Source organism: Pelodiscus sinensis, chromosome 2, assembly GCF_049634645.1.
Source record: "Pelodiscus sinensis isolate JC-2024 chromosome 2, ASM4963464v1, whole genome shotgun sequence".
NCBI lineage: Eukaryota > Metazoa > Chordata > Testudines > Trionychidae > Pelodiscus > Pelodiscus sinensis.
The window spans coordinates 66,306,507-66,316,815 of NC_134712.1; the positions used below are offsets into that span (position 1 = coordinate 66,306,507).

General features: G+C 45.0%; 1 protein-coding gene across 1 annotated transcript; it reads right to left on the minus strand.

The window, feature by feature from the left end:
• Positions 1 to 5,742: 5,742 nt before the first annotated feature.
• Positions 5,743 to 8,124, minus strand: NPBWR1 (neuropeptides B and W receptor 1). Its single transcript, XM_006112200.4, has one exon. The coding sequence runs from the start codon at positions 6,727 to 6,729 to the stop codon at positions 5,743 to 5,745; it is 987 nt and encodes a 328-aa protein (XP_006112262.2). The 5' UTR covers positions 6,730 to 8,124.
• Positions 8,125 to 10,309: the final 2,185 nt, after the last annotated feature.

The window sequence follows — 10,309 nt, forward strand, 5'->3', positions numbered from 1 at the left end:
AAAAGTGTCTAAGTGGCATAGGGAACTATGTCCCATTTTAATAGTGATTTTGGCACTTCGGAGCCCAAGTCTCATAGAAAGTCATCTTTGAAAATGGGGTTTAAGCTTCTAAGCCACTTAGGTGCTTCTAAAAATGTAACTGTAGGACCTGGCTTTAATACTCATAGATTGAATTCAGTGGAGGCTTCATGTGCTCACTGAAAACCAGGCCCCTCAGATTTTGAGAAGTAGGGAAAATAATGCTTTCCTCTTATACAGGAATGATCTGGGGGAAATACATTATAAATGTCTCTGAAGCATTAATGGTTTTTGGGAAGGAGGAGCATTCATGTGTCCCCATAAACAGACAGAAATGTTATTCCTAGTACTCTGAACATTCTACCTTGACTATCAAACCTATATGTCGTATACCTTTATGCCTGTGTTCAGAGCATGACAAGGGGTTGCTACTACAGGTTGTACCTCTGAAAACTGGTACACTCTGGTCTGGCAACATCCGTGGTCCAGTAGGACCATGGATGCTCCTGGACCAGAGAGCCTAGGAGCCTAAAGGCAAGAGGGCCAGCAGCCCAGCCACGGCTGAGGGCAATGGGGCCAAAGGAGTCCCTCAGCAGTAGTGGGGCTAGGGACCAGAGAATCCTAGCAGACTGCAGCAGTGTGGATCCAGGGGTTCAAGAACCCCAGGCACCCACAGCAACATGGGACTAGGAGCTGTAGAATCCCAGTCACTCACGGAGCCAGAGAAACCCAACAGCTCACAGCAGTGCAGTCCAGGGCTGGAGAACCCTGGCTCACTGAAAACCAGCTTGGGGCCAGTGGCAGCAGAGTGGACAGCCCAGCTGGAGAAAGAGCACAGGGGGCCAGAGGCAGGTGGCCCAATGGCTCAGGCCCTTGGCAGGGGCACTTCCCCATAGCCAGCAAATTCTGTCATTCAGGTCCTGTCAGTGTTGAGCCAGGGAGATTCAACCTGTACACATAAAGGGAGCTCTTATTGGATGGTTATCTTGATTCTTAGGAGAGATAAGAAATAGATTCAGCATGGCAGAGGTAGCAAAGAAGATACTGATGGGATTGTTATTTGCCACAATAGTGTTTTTCTGAATGTATGTTTACATTTCAGCACAACAAACAGACAAGCCAAATGATATTTCTGCAACTGAACATATTGGTGACAGTCCCATTGCGTTCCCCCCCAGGCAGTGAGAAATATGTTTAGAAGAAAAGAAAGGGGGAACACACAGTCTCCTAGGGGAGGAAATGCCAAGAAATGTTTTATTTAATTCCTTCTCAAACTGAAGGCCCTAAATGGAAGTACTCATGGGGTTTTACCTTCTGATCCACATAACCAGCTTCTGGGGCAGTGTTTAAGATCCAGTCATTCAAAACTGGATACAAATGGGATTGAATTTAACTTATTGTTAGTATGAACTAGGCAGCTAACTAGGGCATTTGGTAAATAGAACCAGGTCTAACTTCACACAAGTACTGCACAGCTGTTTATATCCAAGTCATATTGCCAGAGTGAAAAAAAGTCCCAGCAGAGCATGGGATAAGTATCACTCCACATTGGTTTGAACAAAACCTTCAGGCAATTGGCATCATGCACAACACTCACATTAATGTCTGAAAGTCGCCTGCTGTTTTCATTACTTTATTAACCAGAAAGAATGTTTCTCTTGTGTTCTTAAAGCCACAGCTGCTGATCATTAAGTAAAGCAAGGCTTTTCTTTGAATGATGTTGTTTACTCATGAAGCTGTCTCTTTCATCACTGTTCCTGGAACATAAATTGAAGCATGCCGTGAAATGGATGTGACAATCTGCTGAGGCATTCAAGTCTCTTTGCATTAGTAAAGCATTAGTAAAGCATTTCCTAAAGATAAGCATAATTTACAGGTTGAGTTGAGATCACATGTTCTTGATACTAAAAATACATGCCATTCCACTGATATTTTGTTTCAAGAAGCAACACTAACTGATAACAGCAAGTTCCCATGTATATAGTATCAAAATGGGTGCTCCATTCCTCCTGGGATAGCTGATAGATTAGCAGCTTTGGCACACAGTGAAATCAATAGAGAATCCCCTATTGGCTTGAATGAAGCAGAATCAGGCTCTAAGGGTGTGTCTAAACTACATGGCTTCATCGATGGAGCCATGTAGATTAGGCTGATCGGCAAAGGGAAATGAAGCCGTGATTTAAATAATTGTGGCTTCATTTAAGTTTAAAGGCTGCCGCGCTGAGCCGACAAACAGCTAATCAGCTGTTTGTCGGCTCAGTGCAGCAGCCATTTAAATTGAAATGAAGCCGCGATTATTTAAATCACGGCTTCATTTCCCTTTGCCGAACAAACAAATCTACATGGCTCCGTCGACAGAGCCATGTAGATTAGACATACCCTAAGAGATGTTGTGCCCCTAAAGAAGAATTCCTTTCATGTCTATCTTAGCTGTGATGGAATGGCTGTTGAATTGGACTTTGAATGTCTCAGTGATCATTGAGGAAGTCATAAGGGGAAATGCTTTAAAACTAAACCTAATGAAACATGAATTTTCTTTGAATGAGGTTATTCACAAAGCTGCTTTAACAAAACCTGTTTCCACTCACTATTGGATGCTGTATTACAGGCAGCCCCTTTGCACTGCCATACAAAAAATATTTGCAGGTTTCAGCTTTGCTCTGTGCAAGTATTGTACAGACCCCTGTATGGCTCCTGGAAACCAGACCTGCCTTATTACACTAGCAATGCATCAGTTCTGTTGACAGGGGAACTTGTGGCAGCAGCAGCTGGATTTAGGCCTGAAAATGTTATTACACTGATTAAGCTACGTGTGCGCTAGAGTTTCACACGTATATATTTAAGAAGTTGGTGCATCTTTAAAATGTACAGTACTATGATTTTTAATGAGTGCATCATGTGAAAGCAGTGTACATTTACAACAATCTCTTCATACATTAGTAGTAATGACACAATTGTACCCAGCTTATCATACCAGCTCTGTTACACTTTCAACTAACCAGAAAATGTATATATGAATGCTGCACTGTAACTTTAACTGAGCATTTGCTATTAGTATGTCTTAGTCACTAAACATACAAAAAAGTGTGAGGAGGTCTTGTAAATACTCAATATGTTTTCAATAGGTCTTGTAAAGACTCAGTGTTTTCAAAATTGTCAGCTTTTGAAGTGTAACAATTTTTTTCATTAGGGCAATTAAAAAAATTGTATCTCCACTACTATTCAGAACACAAACTATCATCTTCACCATTCCTCAGAAAAAAAGTAGCAAAGACTGATATTTGTCTAATGAGAATTGACACTGATTTATATAGCCTCATTTTAGAAACAGAAGCTGATCTGTACATTTACATTGGACTATTTTATATTGTTATAGAGTAAGTTTAATCCCCATATAAATCAAGCAGACAAGACTATGTTGTACAGTACCTAGCACAATGCGGTCCTGATCCCTGACTAAGGCTCCTAAGTGCTATACTGTAGTGGAGAAGACCACAGACTTTTGCCATTTCAAAAGCTTGTATTCCAGAAATAGTTTCACTAACTATATTTTAAGCCTGTCACAATTTTCCTTCTGGGAACAGGAGAGACGTGAAGTGGGAAAAATGAAACCTTTCCCTGAACTGTTTTAGCCTGTGAATAATGATGAATCTCAAAAGAACCAAATTTGTCTTTTTATTCTCATTGTCCAAGTTAAGATTGAGAGGACTTTTCAGGTAAGGTACTGAATAGTATGTTAATGTTTTTTGGTTTTTTTTTAAAGTAGTATTAAGCTAATATGTGACTGGTAATTGGTATGTGGATGGAAGTAGATGGCTGCATCTAGATTGGCATGATTTTCCGGAAATGCATTTAACAGAGCATCTAGATTGGCATGGTCGCTTTTCCGCAAAAGCACTTTTTGCGGAAAAGCATCCGTGCCAATCTAGACGCGCTTTTCCGCAAAAAAGCCCCGATTGCCATTTTTGCAATCGGGGCTTTTTTGCAGAAAACAAATCTGAGCTGTCTACACTGGCCCTTTTGCGCAAAAGCTTTGTGCAAAAGAGACTTTTGCCTGAACGGGAACAGAATAGTATTTCCACAAGAAGCACTGATTTCTTAAAGTAGGAAGTCAGTGCTTTTGCGGAAATTCAAGCAGCCAGTGTAGACAGGTGGCAAGTTTTTCCGGAAAAGTGGCTGATTTTCCGGAAAAACTGGCCAGTCTAAACACAGCTGATATGTTTTTCTTTTAAAGTATTAACTGTGGAGTGAGGGTTTATAGTGAAATAAAATCTGATCCTTAAACAGCTACTACGGGAAACATAGTCTGAGCATTTTTGAGAAGATGGAGAAATACATCATAAATATATGCATTGCACATAAAACTCACCATCTATTCTGGTACAAATAGGAACTGAGAACTTTATATTATAGAATAGATTTCTGCACTGAAAAAGCCAGTTCCTACAGAAGGTGGCTCCAAACACACATTCATATTCCTACACACTATGATTCCATTTTTATCTTTACTAAAGCCAGTGCGAGAGCTCTTTGCTACCTTCAGAGAAAGCAGAGGGATTTCAGGAGACTTTAATCGGTGTATTTAGGTCCCATATAAACTAAGCTGTGTTACTAATGCTTTCCCTTATTCCTTTTCCTTCAGAGATCAGTCTTTCAAAGGTGGTTCAAGTTGTAGAATTATAGCCTAAACTACAATATCTACAGCTAAGTAGCAATTTCTTTTAAAAATGTGTTTAGAAAGGTCAGATTAACTTTTATCCAGCAGGTTAGTGTTCCATGCAAAATAATTTTAACAATCATTCACGTAGAAAGAAGGAGATGGTAGCCTCTGAGGCTACATCTACATTGCATCTTCACAGCAAGTGCATTTTTTCAAAATAAAATGGGCTCACTATTCTGATGTCCCTGTAAACCTCATTCCATAAGGAGTAAAGGACATGTTAGAATAGCAGATTATTTTGAAATTTGGCACTGTGTAGACAGCACCCAAGTATGAAATAAGCTATTTCAAAATAAGATGTGAAATTTGTGTAGCTCAAATTGTGTATCTTATTTTGAGCTATGGTGTAGTGTAGACACACCCTGAGTGTTTACACTGTGCACTGTATTATTTCTGCTGATTTTGGATTGAAATATGAGATCTGATTCTGACTAATAAGGCACCTCAAACCAGAGGACTGGGGGGAATATCAGGTTGCTATGAAAGCACAGGGTCTATTAATTGTGTTTTATTTATTTATACTGAAGTGAGGAAATGAGGCTGAGCTACCAGGTAAGTACTGCAGATATAAAACTAGCAGGCTTAGGATTCATTAAGCAAGGCACCTAGTAAAATATCTTCCTTTGGCTTTATAGAGCTCCAGTCATATATATATGACAAAGTAGCTAGTTTTCACCAAAATCTTCTAAAAAGTGGGCTTTTGCTCCTGCTCCATAACATACACTCCCCAGGAATCTAGAACACCCTCCTGAAGGAAAAAGAATGAAGGTGATGGGTAAGACTATGCCAAAGCACACCTAGTGAAGTGCACAGGGTGGATTATGTCCCATATGAATGCTCTGTCAGCGACTGCAGGATAAACAGAAAGGAATATGACTTTGCCTGTGCTTTTTATTTCATGAGTACATGGGCTCTAAAGCTGTCTCTGCAGCTGGTTCACAGAGAGGCGCCCGAGTATTGGGATGTACATTCCCCCTTTGAAAATGGCAAGGAGCACAGGGGCTCTATGAAGATGCCCTGCATTCCACCAGCTTGCGAAAGCTCTTCCGGAAATTCTCATCCAGGAAGGCATACAGGAAAGGGTTGAGGCAGCTGTTGGCATAGCTGAGGCTGGTGATGAAGTAGGAGATGCCAATGACCAGCGGGCTCTGTGGGAGGTCCGTGGTGAGGGCCACCACTGTGCTCAGATGGTAGGGGGTCCAGCAAAAGAGGCACACAGCTAGGATGACCAGCACCATCAGGGTCACTTTCTTTTTGGCTTTGTCCAGGGCTTTGGCGTGGCTATGGAGGTGCACGCCACGCAACTTGGCCAGCAGAGCAGTGTAGAGGATGCAGATGGTGGAGACGGGGATGGCAAAGCCCAGCAGGAGGGTGTAGACGCGGCTGACTTTCCACCAGAAGCTCTCTGGGCTGGGGAAGACAAAGACGCACTGGGAGCGGCCCTGCTCGTGGTGGAGCTTGGCGAAGACAGCAAAGGGCGAGATGACAAGGGAGACCAAAGCCCAGATGCCCAGGCTGGCCAGCTTGGCAGCACGGTAGGTGCGGTAGGACACCTTGCTTGACCTGAGCGTGGCCACCACCACCAGGTAGCGGTCAATGCTCATGACAGTGAGGAAGTAGATGCTGGAGAAGATGTTGTACTGGTCGATGGAGATGATGAGCTTGCACATCAGCTCGCCAAAGGGCCACTGCCGCAGCAGGTGGTCGGCGATGTTGATGGGCAGTACCAGGGTGAAGAGCTCATCGGCCACGGCCAGGTTGAGGATGAAGAGGTTGGTGACCGTCTTCATCTTGGGGGCCCGCAGGATGACGTAGATGACAGCCGTGTTGCCCGTCAGCCCCACTGCGCAGATGAGGGAGTAGATGATGGGCACAGCCAGGTAGAAGTCCGGGAGCGGCTGCGGGGCAGAGGCATTGGTCCAGGGGGTGCCTCTGTCTGCATAGGGTGCACAGGATGCGTTGGGCTCAGGGTGTGAGGAAAAGTTATCCATGGGCTGCGGTGGGGAAGGGAAACCAGTCACGGGTCCCCAGTGGTCTGAAGCTGATCCAGTGCCCCTGGCCCCTAGCCTACAGGCTGAACCTGGAAGTGGCGGGCAAGGCGCTGTGCTTCTTCGGCTTGGGGTGGGCGCGCCTGGCCCCTCACTAGACCTGGCCCGCTCGGCTGTCACGTCAGCTGTGCGCCCATCACGCCTCACGGCAGCGCCTTGCAGGGACAAGGAAACACACACACTTCACCTCGGGCTTCCTCACCCAGGAACCGTCCCTGGTCAGAAAGCAGAGACCTCGCGCCACCGCAGCCCCACCACCTCTCCCGGGCCCCCGGTGGGGTGGGCACCGAGCCCGCCACACACGCGTGCCTGGGCGAACCGCGTTCTAAGCTCGTTCTGAAGCACGTTTACACGGAGACTAGAGTTGCGGCGCGCGGAAGCGAAAGGAGATCCCGCCGGATTCCCGCCCCTTCTCTCACGCTCCTTCTCCCCATCTACCTCCCGCACGCCCCTCACCCAGGCTCGGCTTCTGCCTCTGAATTCCGCCCTCTCCCTTACCTGGGAGCCTGGGTCTGCGGTCCTGCCCTTATTGCGGGTCCAGGCTGCAGCGTCGCCGACGTGCTGAAATGCTGGACAGCTCCCCGCTCACAGACGCGCCTCTCCACACGCTGGCGTCTTGGCCGGCTCCTTTCGGTTCCCCAGCTCGTCCCCTCCCCGCGGGCAGGGAGCGCGGTCTCAGCCCAAGGCCAGCCGGCTTGCTGGTCAGCGGTCAAACTGAGCACGGCGGCACGGAGGCAAAGAGGGTCCCTTCCCATGGCATGTTGTGCTTGCTGCAAGTAACCGCGCTGGGAGCAGGAACCAAGCCCCCGGTAAGCTTTTTGTATGGGGAGTCGGCGGGGAAGCACGCGCCGTTGTTTGCTCTCAGTCCCCTGCCGCCCGAGTTCAAAATCCTCCTCGCTCCCGGTCTTCTCCAGCCTGGTTCCGCGCCAAGCGCACGCTCGGAAAAGTTACCCGGCGCGTTACATTCCGCAGGCAGCGGACTCCGCACAGTGAGTCCTAGTGGCTGACACGGAACCTGTACATATACAGTGAGCAGCCTGGGCGCGCCACTGCCTTCGCCTGGCCTTGCCTGCTTCCTTCGGGAAGAGAAGAGTCTGGCTCAGACGCGTTCGCCGCCTCCTAGCACCATGGGGACCCATTCTCAGATGGGACCCAGAGAGGCTCCTGTAGTACATGACAAGAGACTGACTGACCCAAAGGAAAATCCCAGAGCTGAAGTTTGAAATGGGTGAAATCTGATCTGAGATACAAGTAGCTCTTGTGGTTTTAATAAGCCTGGGATCCTCTCTCTGACCTTCAGTTTCAGGTAGCCAAAATCAGGATCCAGTCATTCCTTCACTAATAAAAAACAAATCAAAACATCCTCCTTTTGCTCTGTCTTGGGTTCTTAAGATACAAGGGAGGCTTCATAGGCTCAGACTGAGAATCGGTGGAGTATTTTTAATACTTCCTGTTAAAAAACACAAAGGTGTAATAACCTTAACATTCCCAATTAGGTGTATAACCCAAATTGTTAAACAGAGGCACAATAAGGGCAGGTCTACACTACAGGGAAGATTGATGCTACTGCATTTGATCTTCTGGGGTTCGATTTAGCAGGTGTAGTATAGACCCACTAGATCAAACTCAAAGGGCACCCTCATTGGCATTGGTACAAGGAGTGAGGGACGCCAACAGGAGCATTTGTTCCCATTGACCTCCCACTATGTGGATGGTGATTTAAGGTACGGTGACTCCAGCTATGCAGTTAACAGTAGCTGAAGTTGCATATCTTAGGTTAACCTTCTGCTCCAGTGCAGACACAAAGTGGATTTGCGTATTGAGAAAATACACATATGCCACTTCTCATGGGGCCACTGGCCCTTCAGGCAAATTAGGGTCTAACTGGCCTATGATAACTCTATAGTCTACACTTGAGAGCAGTAGGATACTCCAGCTTGTGAACTTTAACTAATTAGTAATGGAACAGCAGTGCTAGAAAGAGGCTGATTGAACAGTATAAAGACAATTACTTAGGTAGAAAGGGAAAGGGGAAACCAGGACCCTTGAGAGGAGTTTTTCAGCTGTGGCAGGCTGATGGGGAATAGATGGGGGAAAGAATCCCTGATTGAGGGCCTGGAGTAGAGAGTGCTTGTGCTAAGAGAACTGTCAGGATCCCTGGGGGAAAGAGACAGTGGCAGAATTCTTGTCATCAGGCTCTGGGATGAGAGCTGGAGTGGGTATCCTGACCACAGAGACCCAGAGTCCTGAAATCAGGGTTTCAGGAAAAGTAGAGAAAAGGAGGTAGGTCTGGAAGAAGCAATCTGTAGGTATCAGAGTAGGCTTCTATGGGGAAGCCCTGAGTTGGGGCCTACACAAATAGAAGAAATCCACAGGGAACAAGTGAGGCTTCCATGGAAGAAATTCTGTGAGGGGGCTTGTGAGTGGAAGCAAGGGAAACTGCAGTGGTAAACTGCTGGATTCCCTGTGGGAGGAAAGATAGCATGGGAATTCCTGCTGGGGAAGTAGTTAGCAGTGTGATCCTTTATGTTGGAGAAGTAATGTCAAATGCAAACACATTATCCTATTGAGTATGTCTCAGTATCAAATACCCAATTTCCCTCAGGGTATATCTACACTGCATTCCTCTTTTGAGATAGGAATGCAAATGCAGCCAAGCGAAATTGCAAATGAAGCATGAATTTGAATTTCCCACGCTTCGTTTGCATAATGGCATCCGGTTGCTTTTTCAAAATACCCTATTTTAAAAAAACAAAAAAATACTGTCTAGATGGGGTTATTTAAAAAAAATCCTTCTTTCAAAATAACCCTTAAACCTCATTTTTTAAGGAGTAAGAGTTATTTCGAAAGAAGGTTTGTTTTTTTCCAAAATAACCCTGTCTAGAGGGTGTGTTTTTTTCAAAACAGGGTATTTAAAAAAAAATGCCCAGACACCATTATGCAAATGAAGCACAGGAAATTAAAATCCGTGCTTCATTTGCAATTTTGCTCAGCTGCATTTGCATCCCTCTCTCGAAAGAGGAATGCAGTGTAGACATACCGTCTATAGAGTGGAGACTCTGAATCAGTTCTACTCAAAGCTATCTGAAATAAGTTTTTCAAAAATTTGATTGAAATCTATATAAACGAAAATATAATGATATATCATAGAAATCAGATAATATCTTGCAGCTCTCCAGATCAGAAGTGAGAATGTTGCCTGCTGTTTTATTGCATCTCTGTTGGTTGTTTTGTTAGATGAAGATGCTAGTTACTGATGTATGCATATTTATCGTTTTGCCAACATGATATAATTCACATCCCTGATCCCTCCAAGTGCATGCAGAGAGAGCTTTATTGAACGTAAGTGGTTTGACTTTAATTATTCCATGATTTGCTAAGAAATGCACTAGACTATCAGGATATTACAAATATGAAACTTTATGAAAGGCAAACAAATAAACAACAGCATGAAAACTACCATTGCCTCATTGTGTTTATGCTACATAATGTATGTCTTCTTCTTTTTCAATACAATATATAA